Source organism: Rhinatrema bivittatum, chromosome 13 (assembly GCF_901001135.1).
Source record: "Rhinatrema bivittatum chromosome 13, aRhiBiv1.1, whole genome shotgun sequence".
Classification (NCBI taxonomy): domain Eukaryota; kingdom Metazoa; phylum Chordata; class Amphibia; order Gymnophiona; family Rhinatrematidae; genus Rhinatrema; species Rhinatrema bivittatum.
In genome coordinates, this window is record NC_042627.1 from 35,800,072 (window position 1) to 35,816,515 (window position 16,444).

General features: G+C 38.8%; 1 protein-coding gene across 3 annotated transcripts in view; it reads left to right on the forward strand.

Moving 5' to 3' along the window:
- Nucleotides 1-15,971, forward strand: part of APBA2 (amyloid beta precursor protein binding family A member 2) — a 422,528-nt gene extending 406,557 nt beyond the window's left edge. For all 3 annotated transcript variants that reach the window (XM_029575805.1, XM_029575804.1, XM_029575806.1), the window contains 2 exons: nucleotides 9,960-10,100; nucleotides 13,916-15,971. In XM_029575805.1, the coding sequence (XP_029431665.1) occupies nucleotides 9,960-10,100; nucleotides 13,916-13,987 (213 nt within the window). In that variant the 3' untranslated portion in view covers nucleotides 13,988-15,971. The remainder of the gene's footprint in view (nucleotides 1-9,959; nucleotides 10,101-13,915) is intronic.
- Nucleotides 15,972-16,444: the final 473 nt, after the last annotated feature.

Below are 16,444 nucleotides of genomic sequence, written 5' to 3' on the forward strand. Positions count from 1 at the left end.
TCTTTGTAGTTGCTGGGGCTGGGATGCTCTCATCCAGACCCATCCTATCACTATAGAAATGGCACCATCTGCTTGAAGGAGGCATGAAAGTGACCTCATTTCAGTGCCTTCCTCTGGTGTGACTGGCACCATTTTATTGTATGGCCATAGAAATGTACCAAAAGAAAAATCCGCATCCAGAATGTTATTAATTAAAGGCAAATCTGTGTGTTTACAGAAATCTGTAGGTAACTCAGAAGTGGGGAACCTCTGGTCTGAAAAGAGTTGCAAACTAGTCAGGCTTTCAGGATAGACCTAATAAATATGCCTGATAGAGATTTGCATGCAATTAAGATTTCCCTCCCCAATCTAATTTTTTATGTTCAATGCCATCTCTAAAAATAATTGTTTAAACCAAAATTAGGGGGGAAAATGAGTGAAAAACATATCATCTGCCTAATGCAGGCAGTTTCCTGTTCTGCATTGTTTAGCAAGGTGCAACGGAACATGAATAAAGTAAATTGACCCATAGGAATGCATGTACAACATGAAAATGGTGTATTTTATTGTATCTCACAGCTGTATACTGCATCATTGAAGGTGTCTGATATCACTTTCAGATCCTGCATACTGCGTAGTAAGGATATGCATGTCTAAAATTTTCATTTTGTGTATGCAGTTACCAACAAGTACACAAGCTGCTGAACTGCATGCACAAATTGCCGAAAATTAATACAATGAAAATTTTTATTCCATTTGTATGCCCTGCCCATTCAGCTTGTTCCTTTTGGAATGAACCAAAAGTGGCCATATTCATCGCATTTTATATATTCATTTTGAAATGTATACATATGCCTACTACATAGACAATCATCATGTCAAGTCAAAAAACACACTAGGTAAGTAGTAATATACTAGAGATTGTATTTAGAAACATAGAACATGATGGCAGGTAAAGACTATTTGGCCCATCTAGTCTGTTTAGCAATACCACCTACTCAGCTTTACAGTATCTTCCTCTCCCTCAGAGATCCTCTCTGCTTGTCCCGTGCGTTCTTGAATTCTGATAGTGTACTTGTCTCAACCACCTCCACTGGGAGGGTGATTCATGCATCATCAACCCATTCTGTAAAGAAATATTTCTTTAGATCATTCCTTTCAACCTTCTCCCATGACCTCTCATTTTAGAGTCTCCTTTCCATGGAAGGAGGCTTGCTTTTCATGCACACATTCTTTGGAGGTATTTAAAGGTCTTTATCATAGTTCCCCTTTACCTCCTTTCCTCCAAGATATATATGTTTAGATCTTTAAATCTGTCTCCATATCTTTTTATAAAGACCAATGACCATTTTAGTAGTTACTCTCTGGCATGAGTTCAGCTAGTTTATATTCTTTTGAAGGTATGGTCTCTAGAACATTACATAGTACTCCAAATGATGTCTCACCAGATATGTCGTATCTCCTTTCCTATGTACCACATCATCCTTTGTTCCTTATCTATCTGTTGGGTCATTTTAAGATCATGAGCTATGAACACCCTCAGGTGCTGCCCTTGTTTTGTGTTCAGAATGTACCCCCTGTACTTTATTGCTCCCTTGGATTTTTACAACCCAATTGCATGAGCCTTCATATTTTAGCATTATATCCTAGCTGCCAGACTCTAGACCATTCTTTAAGCTTCACTAGATCAAGTTTTCCACATTTTCCAGGGTATCTACCTTGTTGTAAATTTTGGTGTCATCTGCAAAAAAAGCAATCCTTTCCATATAGCCTTTCTGTAATATTGCTTATGAAAATGTTGAATGGAACCAGATGAAGGATAGATCACTGCAGCACATTACTGGTAGACTCCCTTTCATCAGAGTGAACTCCATTTACCACTATCCTTTTTGTCTCAGTTTTATTGAATATTTGATAGCCCCTAAGACAGAGGGGAAGCATGCTATGTTGTAGAAATCAGTCATTATTTGTTGTTGCTGTCTTCTCTGAGAAAAGATCTATATCTATCTATCTATCTGTCTATCTATCTATCTATCTATCTATCTATCTATCTTTTCTCAGAGAAGACAGCAACAACAAATAATGACTGATTTCTACAACATAGCATGGTGTGTTTTCCTGAGAAACACAATCAGGAATTGATCTATACATGTGGAGGCGGCAGACTTAAAACAAATTGTTCAATAAACCGATAAAGCAGAAACTATAATAATATCTTCTTTACATTAAAAACAACACCAGACAGTGCTTATTGGAAAAACCATGTGCTAGCAATCATACGGTGCTTCTCTTGCATCATACGTAAGATCTATCAGTTTAAAGGCCAGGGCTCTAAACCTCTATGAGATTAATTTCAGCAAAATGCCTGAGAAAATAAGTACGTCTTTAGATCTTTTTTAAAGGTTCAATGACAGGCTTGTTTTTGGAGGGAGACCAGTAACAGATTTCAGAGTGCTGCTTCTGTCGAGAGCATGCGCTCCCTGGACTTTGCAAGACGCATTGTCTTGTGACTAGGTATATCTAACAAGCACTGTCCTTGTGATCTAAGACGTCTTGTTGGTCTGTGGAGTTTGAAGAGCAAGTTGATAACAAATGGAAGATCGTTACTGAGAGCATTATGAATAATAGAAAATGTTTTATAGTGAATGCGGAATTGAAAAGATCTATATCTATACCTATCTATCTATCTATCTGTCTATCTATCTATCTATCTTTTCTCAGAGAAGACAGCAAGAAGCGGTACAGAGAAGGGCGACCAGGAAGGTGGAGGGTCTTCATAGGATGACATACGAGGAGAGATTGAAGAATCTAAATATGTACTCCCTGGAGGAAAGGAGGAGCAGGGGTGATATGATTCATACTTTCAGATACTTGAAAAACTTTAATGATCCAAAGACAACGACAAACCTTTTCCGTCAGAAAAAAATCAGCAGAACCAGAGGTCACGAGCTGAGGCTCCAGGGAGGAAGACTAAGAACCAATGTCAGGAAGTATTTCTTCACGGAAAGGGTGGTGGATGCCTGGAATGCCCTTCCGGAGGAAGTGGTGAAGTCTAAAACTGTGAACGACTTCAAAGGGGCGTGGGATAAACACTGTGGATCCATCAAGTCTAGAGGGCGTGAATAAAGTGGAGGCATTCAAACACTGCACGGAGCGGCAGTAGCCACAGCGGCATTCAAACACTGCACGGAGCGGCAGTAGCCACAGAGGCATTCAAACACTGCACGGAGCGGCAGTAGCCACAGAGGCATTCAAACACTGCACGGAGCGGCAGTAGCCACAGAGGCATTCACGGAGCGGGATGCCAGTGGCCAGTAGTTGGTGTTCCACCTTCACGGAGCGGAAGGATGGAGGGCTGCTATTTCAAAAAAATAAAATAGAACAAAACAAAAAATAAAAACAGGGGTGGGTAAGAGTATGGGGCAAGGGGGTGGCCTGCTTGTTACAGCGGTTGCTACCCCTAATTGAGCTGGATGTCACTTGGATGCAGATACAGAGCTGCTCTCTAAATTGGGTGGAGGGGAATTAGGGCTGGAGGGTACTGGAAGCCAATAGTAACAGGTGGGAGAGAGAAAAAGGGGAAAAAAATGGATAAAGTGCGTAGCTTGCTGGGCAGACTTGATGGGCCGTTTGGTCTTCTTCTGCCGTCATTTCTATGTTTCTATGTTTCTATGAACTGGCAACCAGTGAAGGGCCTTAAATACAGGGGTGATACGTTCAAAACGGGAGGTCCCTGAGATGATTCTGGTAGTGGAATTCTGGATGGCCTGAATGGATTTGAAAGTGTAGGAAGGTAGCCCCAAATAAAGTGAATTATAGTAGTCTATGCATGGGAGAACTAGCGGCTGGACAGTGTCAGAAAATCTGCTGGATTTAAATAGGGCTTCAAATGTTGCAACATTCTGAGCTTCCAAGTATAACCCAATATGTCCCGGGGACACTCCAGTATAACCCAGTGTGTCCCAGGGACACTCACTACCACCTCTTAGTCTGCTGCCCTATTTACTCACCCAGAGAAGCCAGCCTGCCAAACAGCATGAAAGTTTGAACTCATGTGCGTAAATAGTAGTAAATGCATTCACATAAAGGTGAATTTTAAAAGCCCTACGTGCGCCAAGTCCGGCAGATATGCGAATATGTCAGGCCGGCACACACCAAGCAGATTTTAGAAGCCACTCGAGTATGCGTGTATCTCCTGCTGCGTGGACAAATGAAAAGCTCCCAAAAGGGGCGGGGAGTGTGTGTGGTCTGGGCTGGGCATGGGCATTCCTGGATTTCAACTTCAGATTTGCGTGGAAATACTTGTGCACACAGGCGCATGGCGGAGACCCCTGCTGTGTAATTTTATTTCTGCTATGGATGTCATGTAAGTAGTAAAGATAAATAGGCAGATTGGTGGATTTTTAAGGGTTGGGGCTAATGGGAAAAGGGAGGCAATTAAACTAGGGAGGGTTTGGAAGTCCTCTTCCTTACCTGGGTGAACTGGGAACAAAAAACTGGTATGTTGTCGATGCACATGTCTATTAAAATCCCTCTATGTATGTGGTAGGAGCGCATGTGCACACGGTCAGGCTATTTTTAACATGAGTACATATATGCACATATGTTATAAAATAGCTGCGTCCCTGGGCGTGGGCCAATGAACACGTGTACGTGTGCCCGCTCGACAGTTTAAAAGTTACCCTCATAGTTTTGATGACATTTGTGTGTAGGTCACTTTTAAAATTAGCTCATTACTCGCATATGTGCAAACCACGCCCTTAACATGCCCCATTTTTCCCCGCATACTTTTACTCGTGAAGGTGGATATACGCACATATGTGACCCATTTATAAAATACAGATTGCACGTGAATGCTTCAAATATGCGCACTTTTTCGTGTGTGGTGTTTTGAAAGTTCACCCCGGTAGTTTTCACAGAATGCAGCTGCTACAAGTTTCTTACATAGCTACTTTTATATCTCTTTAATCACAGACTCTGGGAAAGGTTTCCAAAGCAAGAAATTCCTTTACAGAATAAACTTTAATGTAATATTTCTATACTTTTTACTCATTCACCTGTTCAGTAAATAGGTGAAGGAAATGTATACATTTTCACAAACAGGAAAATACTGTAAATAGTTAGAATTGCAGTTCATTGGGAAGTTTAATTTGCACACCCAGTCTGTTTTTATAATTGCATTTATAGTTAGGAATTTTGAATGAGATTTAGAATTTTGAAAAAGTGCAACCTTAAATTAATTTGCTGATGAATAAAGACCTTCAGTCTGCATAAACGCAGACACACTAGACTCTGTTCCTACCTGCTGGCTGGAGCTTTGTAGTCTACTGTTCTTATTGTATTTGAGTTACTAAGAACTATTCTATATATAAAAGGGGTAAACTATGTAGGACCATTTTTGAATTTTGACCAAAATTGCACCAAGCTTACATGTCAGTGTTCCTGCATAATTCTGAAATCATACACTTTTCTGCAAAACTTTTATTTTCTGTCCGTTCTGGATAGGAAAAAAACTACTGTGCAATTAAAAACTTGTGCAAAAACACTGTGCGTTATTTGCCTGAGTAAGGTAAGGGAGGAAGATTCTTTTTATAGAAAAGTTTGCACTATGATAGTCTTGTGAAAGAACACTGTATAGTATACTAAGGAGGAATCTGTTAATAATTTTGCTACGAAGCCCAGAATAAGAGCCTCCTGACTGCTCTGTTTATACTAATAATTTCTCCGCTATCTCCAGCCTTTCCTTCCTTCCAGCAGTCTATGCCTCCAAGTTTAATTTCCCTGTTAAATGTAACTTTGCTTTTTCATGTTCAACCTTTTGTTTTGGTTACTGTTCTTGGTTCAGTTCCCCTATTCGATGTGAACCGACCTGATATGGTCTCTACCATGAAGGTCGGTATAGAAAAAGTGTTAAATAAATAAATAAATAAATAAACTGTATAGGAAAAAAAGTACATTTAAACAATGTTGGCAAATTGGTAAGATTTTATATGTTAAATGTTATGTCCAGTGGCTTTCAAAGTCCTTTCATTTCAATTTACCCTTCTTCTGTGCCTGGATAGTACTGTTGGTGTGTAATTGCTTTTCTAGGTTATCTAAATCTCCCTGAAAAGTTTGCTGATGTGTAAGTTAGGATTGCTTCACTGCATTCTATTTTCAGCTTCATTACTTCACAAGTACCTCATATTATTTAGCAGAAAATGGGGTCTTAATCTGCAGTGTCTAAAGGTTATTTTTTTGGTTCATATAAAGAAAATGGCATAGTTATTAAGAGCATCAGATTTTTTTCTCCTTAATTTTTTTTTACTTAATATTGTTTATAAGCATGGTACTGTGTCTTTAAAGTTGAGACAGCCTGTTTTGTTTATTGTTTCTTGTACTTTACTCTATTGCTGTTTTCAATAAAATTACAATTTGAAAAAAAACCATATTAAAGCAGCAACACTACGAAAATATATTCTTTTCAATAATATGGGTGTTAGGTTGTAAGCTAGCAACACTGTAATCAGCCAAGGTTGATATGGGATATATCCAGGGACAGTAATTTTTAAACAGGTGTGCAGGTGCATATGTGCGCGTTTGCTGGCTCATGCCCAGGTACGCTGCTATTTTATAACATCCACGTGTGTATGTGCACGTTATAAATAGACTGAGTGCACACATATGTGCGCACAATTTTGTGTGTACGCAAATCCCACTTCTACTGCGTAACTGGGGGGATTTTAAAAGGGGTGTGCGTCCACACCATTGCCAGTTTCACCAGTTCATTCCCAGTTCGCCCAGGCAAGGGATAGGACTTCCAAACCCCACTAGTTCAATAGCCTTCCTTTTCCTCTGTTAGCCTGACCTTTAAACCCAGCTATCTGTAAATTTTTTTTTTGTTTTATAGCAGAAGTAAAATTACACAGCAGGGGACTTTCATCGAGAAATCCAGGAATGGCCATACCCTGCCCCTTTTTAGAAATAATTTTTGGGGCGTGCAGCCAAAGATATGTGTGTATCTGGGAGGCTTATAAAATCAATTCTGTGCACACTGGCCTGCAATGTTCATGTTTTTCCCGATTTTGGCGCACACTGGGCTTTTAAAATTCATCTTTAAGAGATTAAGGGAGCTCAGAGATATTTTAATAGCTTCACTGAAATTTCTGTTGGATCATTCTTTGGAGGCAAGATTGGTTCCAGAGGGCTAGATATAGATAGGCAGATGTTATTCCTCTTTGCAAATGGAAATAGGGAGGAGAATGATAACTATAGGACAGTTTATCTGACCTCAGTGAAGGGTAAATTAATGAAGTCATTACTAATGGAAAGGACAGTGCACCTTCTTGAATCCAGCAGATTACAGCATTCAGGACAGCATGGTTTTACTTAGAGGGTGGACATATCCAATACATCTAATCAATTTTTTTCACTGGGTGACTCAAAAATTAGATTGGGGCAGGGTATGTGGATTTTACCGTAGTAAGGCTTTTGACACTGATTCACACAGGAGACTTATAAATAAACTGTAACTGTACTGAAATTCATAAAAGCATGGAATAAATAGCAAAGATTCTTCACTGTGAGGGAAGTGAAGATAAAGCCAGAGGTAGGGAGGCCTCTGCAATACTGCTCCTGGTTTTATTTGCTCAAATTAAGTAAAGCATATATTAGGAATTGTTACGAAAGCGGTTGGAAAATCATGCATGTACATTTGAAAATCAAATATGAGCCCACACCTCAATATACTGAACCTAAACTCGCTCTCAGGAATTAGGGTTGCTAACTGATCCCAGATTGACAGGCTGATCCAGTCCTGTTTTCTTTCTTTCTTTTTTTTTTTTTTTGCCCCACTGCATGCATGGATGTGTAGTTTGATTATCCCACTGATTTTCTAAAAAAAAAAAAAAAAATCAAAACTGCAAATCCATGCATGCAATGGGACAAAAATAAGGACTGGATCAGCCTGTTTGGTCAACCTGGGGTCAGTAGGAAAACCTCTTTTTAACCTGGCTAAAAATATGTGCACAGTGGAAACCCATACATAATTCTTGTTGGGCAGAAAAGGGCAAATGTAAAATCCGGGCAAATGGCTTTAAATGTTGCCTCATAATCAGTAATGGCACCCAAGTCTCCTTCCCTCCCCCCCCCCCCCCAAACAAAATGCATATTGTGCAAAGTGCATGAGTTAAGGCAATCTGTTATCAGGAAAGAAAAAAGATGATTGAATGAAATAAAGCACTAGAACAAAACTCAGAAAAAGTATAATACATGAAAAATCTATTCTGAAGTCTTGCACTGCTTAGAATCAAATTGCTATTCATCTCACAGAGTCAGATGCACATGAAGAAAAAACATTTCTTCTTGTACATTGTGTCAGAGAAAGCTGTTTTGTGTCGCTAGAAATATTAAAGGCAGCTTGCTTTATTTAAAGGCAAAGTTTATTCGCCATGTATTAGGAGGACTCATTTCCATAGCAACTGGCTTTGCTGCCCACTGCACAGACGCTGCCTGTAGAGTGTGTAACGCTGAAGACCATCGTGTAGCCTGCATAAGCAGAACAGTCTTTGAGCTCTTGCACAGGAAGGCTGTCCATGATTTTCTTTTTGACCTGGCTTCTTTTGGGCTGGGATTGGGCACTATGAGCTTTCATTTTCCCTATTATACATCTGGTCTAGGCACTGCAGTGACAGCCCTTGGCTCGGGGCCATGCATCAGGGCTCCCTCCAAAAACTTGTAATCATAGGACCCTAAATTTGGCCATTATGTATCGTCACTGCATGGCGACTATGACTCCCTCTCCCTACCTCACACACATGCTTTGGAGTTAGGGTAAGAGTGTCAGCTGCACCATTTGCATTTTTGTTTCTGTTCGGTCATTTCATGTGTGCTAGTGTTGCCTTGAGCAACTGGTGGCAACGCTAAAATGCACACGGTGCATTAACATGCTTAATGCATGGGCATTAGCCGATACTTTAACATAGGCATTAATGTTAATACCCATTTCAGTATACAGAAAGTCCCTATATCTACAAGCCCTGGTGAATGACAGTATCTTCTTAGATTAGATTGCAACTCATTTTATGTATTTATTTCAGTTTCAGTACTGCTTTTTTCACAGTGTGCTTCAAAATTGTTTATATTTTAAACTAAATTAAATGGCTCTAAATATTTTTCTGTCTTGGTTTGCACAGATGTTTTCACAAGTCATGCATGTTTTTTCTTTTTGTTTCCATTCTTTGGAGATGAGATGTTTTGTATGCAAGCTTTGTGTTCATTAGTAATGCGAGATCCGCATTCCACAAACTACAGCTCAGCGGTTTGTTTAGAATGCTCAAAGCACATCAGGAAGCAGAAGTCTGCCCTTGAAAGTGATGATGCTAGAAGTCATATTATACTATCGCTGTTAATAGCAGTATCTGATTATGATATCATTAGTGGAGCAATAGGAGAAGTTTCTCACTTCACTCATGTACAGGGAAATGCCTCAGCTAATATGTACCGATGCTTCACATTCATGGAAAGCCATGTGCTGAAATTTTGTGCATATACATCATATGTCTGGACTGTGCATCCTGAAGACCAACATTGATATTGGCTCACTAATATTTGGATCCTCAAAACAAATATACATTGAAAGTAAAATACAATAATACATTGCTTCTATAAAACAACCCATACAATTAAAACTTCTCGCATACTCTCTAAATATTATATACCTACTTTTAAGATACAAATATAAAATCAAAATACAAGTCACAACAATCTTGTAAAAATTAACTATAAGCCCAGAGTCCCTAACCCCCTCCCTATTATGAGTGGTACTAAATATCCTGCTTCTTACCCCATTCCTAAGAGAAAAATTAGGGATTCCAATCAATTGATCGATGGGCCTGGGTGACATCAGAGGGAAGGCTGAGGCCACAGTGTCCCAGGTACATTTTAATGAATACGTTGTCGTGCTGCAGCTGTTAAATTCATTGTTTGAATTCTCTCGCTAGATCTGCAGTTTAATGAGAGGTGGAATTGCTGAGCGAGGGGGAGTAAGAGTAGGACATCGTATTATTGAGATCAACGGACAGAGTGTTGTGGCCACAGCTCACGAGAAGATTGTACAAGCCTTGTCCAACTCAGTGGGAGAGGTAAGATGGTAGAAAGCACAGATGTATTTATCAAATGCACAATGCTATTTCCATCTAGCATGGCTATTCATCCGGAAAAATGTTGAATTCATGAGTGAATTTCAAAGCTGAAGCCATGTAAATGATGACAGAAGTGAAACATTTTGTGAAACTCAGAAAATATTTTTTCCCATTCTTGTTTTTTTCAAGCTTTGCTTTTCACATTTGGCCTGTACCAGGGGACTGGGGAATTACAGTCTCTTTATCCTTATTTGTTCTTGGATGCACAGTATTTAAGAAGTCTTTTATATTAATTTAAGAATGAGTCTGATGTATTTGATTTGTTTAAAACATTTTTATTGTATTTTATGATACCCAAATCAGACTTGACCCCCTCCAATTTTCTGAACTTGTGTCACAAAAGATTCATCAAGCATGTCTTAGAGAATTAAACTTCATCTTTTCTTTTGGGGGCCTGACAGGTTTTCTTGCTCCTTTGAGCTTCCAGCTCAGTCAGAACTGGGGCCGGGATCTAGCACCATGAGCCTTTATTTGCAACTGCCCAGGGATTTTTTTTTCCTTATTTTTTTTTATCCTCTCCTAACTTCATCCACCTATTGCAGTAACAGTCCTTGGTTGAGGGCCATGCACCAAAGCTTCTTCCAGACCCTTACATAATAACATAGTAAATGATGGCAGTTAAAGACCAAAATGGCCCATCCAGTCTGCCCAATTGAAATTCATCCTCTTTTGATAGATATGCATATAAAATTCCCTAATGCAATCAACATCAACTCCCCACTTGGGTATTCTATCCGATCTCTGGACCCTCTTCTTATATGTGTCCCAAGCATAGCCAAATCCATCACAGTTATCACACTGCTTTCTTGGAGCACTGATGAAGACATATCATTGCTGTTTCGGGTTGCAATTGCTGCTCCGTGCAGATAAACCCCATGCTTTTTTGCTTTTTTTTAAATTAACTCCAATGCAGTTGTACCACTGCTGTTTTGGGTTGTGACAAGATCCAAGGCAGCATAGCTTTTTTTTTTTTTTTTACCAGAGGTAGGTCTTGTCAGATGGATCAGATCAATTTCTTTGATTGGGTGACTAGAGAATTGGATCAGGGCAAAAATTAAATGTAGTATACTTGGATTTCAATAAGTGACACAGTTCCATATAGGCCACATAAATAAAATGCCTTGGTATGGGAGGGAACGGGGGAAGGCCACGGGGTCGGTGCATGCAAGTTGCACAATTGTGCATCCCCTTGCGCCATGCCGACCCCTGATTTTATAACATGCGTGCACATGTTATAAAATCGGGCGTCCATGTGCGCGCGCCGGGTAGCGTGCGCATATGGATGTGAGCGTGCAACTTTTTAAAATCTACTCCTAAGTGTTGCTGTTGTATGATTGCTGGGACTTCCCCAGGGGCTGTGAATACTGCCTCTTTCTGCATCTCCAGCACCATCCTGCATGGAAAATGGAGGACTTGAGCCAAGAATGAAACCCATGTTTTCTGCAGGGCCGTACATAGCACTACCATTAAACCAATAAACATTCCAAATAGGACCATTCTTGATGATAATAAACAAGTGCTTGCAAGTTTCTAGGAGTCTAGGAGCACTTAAATTTACAAAATATCATAGAATATCCTCTAAACGCTTCAAAACAAAACAGGGAACCCAAAAACAATAGTGCAAAAGTAATAATCTGCCATACATTCAACAAAGGGTAAAATACTGAAATAACTGTTTCAAATTTTGTTGTTCATTTTTTAGCATTTCAAATACTTCTCTGTATGAGTTCCTCTTTTTTTTATTTTTGTAATCAGTGTTACTACAGTGAATCTACAAGAAATTGAGCCATAGATGATCAGTGTGGGCCAAAAAGATAGGTAACAAGATTCCTTTGAAAGTCTAACTAGAGAATTAGGAAACTAGATCCTGTAGGATGAAAATTCATGGGGCCATTATATTTAAGCTATCACAAAATGAGTGGCTCCAGTAACTGGGCTCACGATTTAGCCAGCTAGCATTTGCTTTCAGTTTAGGATAAGTTTAGGCAGCCAATCCTACCTGCACAAATGGCAAGTCTAAATCTAGCCAGTTAAATTTTAGATTTAATTTGAAAATGCGGTTAAAATTGCCAGTTCCGTTTTGGCATATGGTTTAGGGGCTCCTGGTCCACTTGAAAATTTATCTCAAAATGTTTTACATAACTCAGTCAGTCAGTAAATATATTTCTGTTTATAGTATGTTTAGTATAATGATCCCTTTTGTTCCTGAATTAAATTTCATTCGAAGCCAAATAAATGTTTCTGAAAGATGCTTAAACCACTCCCACATTGTGTCTCTGCATTTAAGGTAAAAATACTGTAAACATCAAAAAATAGTTAAATTGGAGACTTAAAAAAATGTGATCATAATAAAAGTTGCAGAAGGCTAGAACTAAATTTTAGCCTTTTCATTTTTATTTTTTAATTACAAAAGAAAAGTAAAAAAAGAAATAATTTTTGGCAAAAAATAGAATACAGAAAAATGAACAAAGTTCAAGTGGTCAAGTTAACATTGAGTGATACACAGACATTGCTATGGGTTTAATAGTCAAGGCCCTTTTTTCAAAATGGTTTCACCTATTGTGTATCCATGGCAATATTTTGGAAAATAGGTTCTTCATTGACCTCTTGCACTTTTGTGTACACACAAGATCATTCTGAAAGTGTGGTGGATTTCTGAAGGAAAGTTACAGTCACTTAGGGCCTCATTTTCCAATATCGCATTGGTATTGCATGTGATACCAAAAAGGGGTGTACCTTATGCTAATAAGCATGTGTATTGTGAAAGGCTGTTATTACAAGTTGCGCTATTAGCCCAATTTGGCTACATTGCCAGTATATTGCGGTTCATGATGTCTCCTGACCGGCCTGTTTCAGTATGATGCAGGCTTGGGGAGAGGGAGAGAGCACCTTGCCATAGTGCCTCCTCCTCCCTAGACAGGTATTTGTATCCCTATGGGAGGCCCACCTAGTAACTCGAGGTGAGGTTTAAGTATTAGTGTAGGGGGTTAGGGGCCACTTTCACATTCAACATGAGATGTACGAACAGAACAGTGGTCTCTTGTGAAGATTTGATGATCTATGGAGTGAGGAAACTCACTCCAAGATGAGATTTGTGCAATGTTCTCTCAACCTAGCTTGATGGACTCTCTACCTGGGTAACAACAAGCTAGGTTGAGAGAACATTGCACAAATCTCATCTTGGAGTGAGTTTCCTCACTCCGTTGGTCATCAAATCTTCACAAGAGACCACTGTTCTGTTCGTATGTCTCATGTTGAATGTGAAAGAGGCCCCTCTCTCTCTCATCCTGCATCATACTGAAACAGGCCTGTAGCGCACAACGTAACACAAATGAAAGAGGTGTAGTTATTGGCCATGTTAGGAGCCTTACAGCACACAATAAATCCTCCCTACTTTACATTTACTCTGCCCCCTGAATACAAAATTAAAAATTTGCATTCGCAAATCGCGTTAACTGTTGTTAGCATGGTTTGCGGAATTATCATGCGCGGTAACTCCTTGGAAAATGAGGCCCTTAGTTCTAGTTTGCCTGAAGTTTAACTACAAGCAGTAAGATCATCCAATAAATGCAGGAGACTGGCTAACCACAAGGAAAAGCTGAGTTTTTAATTTAAATGCACACCTGCCATGAAAATGGAAGGACATTTTCACCTTATCCCTAGTAAATCTCCCAAGAAATTACAGGTAGAACTCTGCAAATACTGTATTTTGATGGCCATTGTTTAAAATGAAATGTTGTGCAACTCTTTAACAGATTCATATGAAGACAATGCCAGCTGCAATGTTCAGGCTTCTCACCGGGCAGGAGACGCCCCTGTACATCTAGTCTCAGGCACTGTCTTGGCAGAAGAGGAAAAGGGAAAGAAGGCACGACCAATTAAAAGTGCTTCCTACCAGAAGTCTGCTTAGCTGACGTTTTGTACTTTGGATAAAAGAGTCTGTAAAAAAAAACAAACAAAAAAAAACCCAACAAAAAAACAAAACAAAACAATTTTGAAGGACCTGAAAATTCTGCACTGGTAACAAACTCTGTCCCTTCCCCCCCCTTTTTTTTTTTTTTTTTTTTGCCAAAATGTGAAGCTAGTCTTTATCAAGGACATTATCATGGACATAAACTTTGTAAAAAGGAAAAAAAATGAAGTATTTTGCTGGATATTCTGAACGGCTTTCTCTCTGGAGCTGGTTGAACAGATATTTATTTGTAAACTATGTGTAGTGGGGTGTATGTATGTACAGTATGTCACGTTTGATAATTTGGTGAATGTGAAAATGTGATGAATGAATCTGAAAGAGAACATTTTGGACAAAGCTAAATTGTTTGCATTGATTAAAAAATAAGCCAAAACATTAAACAAATACAGTCCTTGTACCATTAGTTTAAAAGAAAAATCCACAATAAGCTTGTTTTCTTAAAATTTTGAGGTACTGTAGATATTGTTGCATTGACATCTACCAGAATTTAATGGAAATAAAACCAGCCAGCTCCTGTACATTACCAGAAGAAAATACAAATAATTATTATAAATGTATTAAAATTATAATACTTTGGCAAAGGTATACATGTAAATGCACAACAGTAGTGTTTTCTGTTTTAATTTTTAATAACAAAATCAAACTATTTATGAAAGATGCACATACACACACACACATTTCTCAACATTTTCTTTTTCTTGGCCTGTCAGTTTCCTCCTGTTCTTTTGGGCTTTCAGCTTAATCAGAACTGGCTTCCAGTATGCCATGGTGCCATGAACCTTTATTTGCGGCCATCAATTATTTTATAATCCCTCTCTCCCTACCCATTGCAGGGATGGCCCTTAGCCAGGGGTCACAGATTGCAACTCCAGCTGGAATCCGGTATTGTGTGCACCCAGAATCCAGCCAGTAGGTTTCACGGTTGAGCAATGGCTGAGACTCTCCTCCTCCTCCTCCTCCCAGGGGATTATGAATGTTATATCTCAAGAGTTCATTTCCAGATTTTATAACAAACCAACCCGATAGATCTGAGAGGTAACAACTGAAGAGTTGTCATACTGAAATTGAGTGGTTTTAAATAAGCTTTCATAAAAATCAAGTTGTATCATGACAGAAGAGGATTTTTTGTGGTCACATAAACTGAAGTGCTAAATCATTATTTTATTTTGATCCAGTGAAAGGTATTGTAAGATTGCAGTTTTCTCCAGAACCAATAACAGCTATTTGAATTCTGCAGTGTGAGAGGTTATGCTTCTGTTATTTTACTGATTACCCTTTAATTTAAAAAAATCTTGGTCCTCACCCTGTACCTGTTCCTGTCTGAAAAGAGTCAAGACTGAAATCCCTCATTCTCCTTCCATCAGTTCCTTCTGAATGTAAACTCTTTTTTGGTGAGAGCGGAATTTCACCCTCAGCAGTATTAGAATGTGTGTAGAAAACCAGTATGTAGTAAAATTGTATTCATTAGGAGATTCATGTTAGCTGATGTAGTTTCTGTCATGAATTTTGGCCAAGGCCTTGAAGAAAACACACTGTGATTTAAGAAGCCTTACCATATAATAATGAAAACTTTAGGAGTACTGTAATTCAAGGAAATAACATACATGTTGCATGCAAACAGCTAAAGGAAAAAAAAGTTAAATGCCATTAATAAATCTAATGTAACAAAGACAACTCACTTTTGTTTGTGCTTTCATTAACCTATGTGAACATTGGTTTATAGTCATAGTATTTCCTGAATACTGTGCCATTTAATCTTACATTAAATCCCTCTTTCAATGACCACTTCACATACTGAAGTTCAGTGTTAATAAAATGTTAAAATCATTTCTCAAAAATGCATAAAGAATTCATTGACTGGATGGCCTTCTATTTTCTAATCAGTGTAATTGATAAATGTATTATTTATATTTAAAAGTCATTCCTTCTTGTATATAGCACAATAAAAGCAGCTAAAATGTCAAAAGCGTCATTTATAAGGCAACAGTACAGATATTCAAAGTAATCGATCTAGGAAGAACTCTTAATTGGTCAAGTTCTCCATAATGTCTCTTGGCAGTATCATCTTTGAATCAATCTTGAATCATTTCTTGAGCCAGTATTCTTAAGAAAGATCTATAACTAGGCCATTCCAACGGCTGAATGGAAATTCGGGAGAGAGCTGGGTTAAATTACAGAACTTAACATCTGCTCCTTGGGGCAGCCAGGGCTGGAGAAACAGAAGAAGTTGTGGTCCTGGGAGAAGAAAATTCCAGCTATCACAACAGTGGCACCTAGTGGTCAGGTTCAGTATGCACACACAGCAGATTTT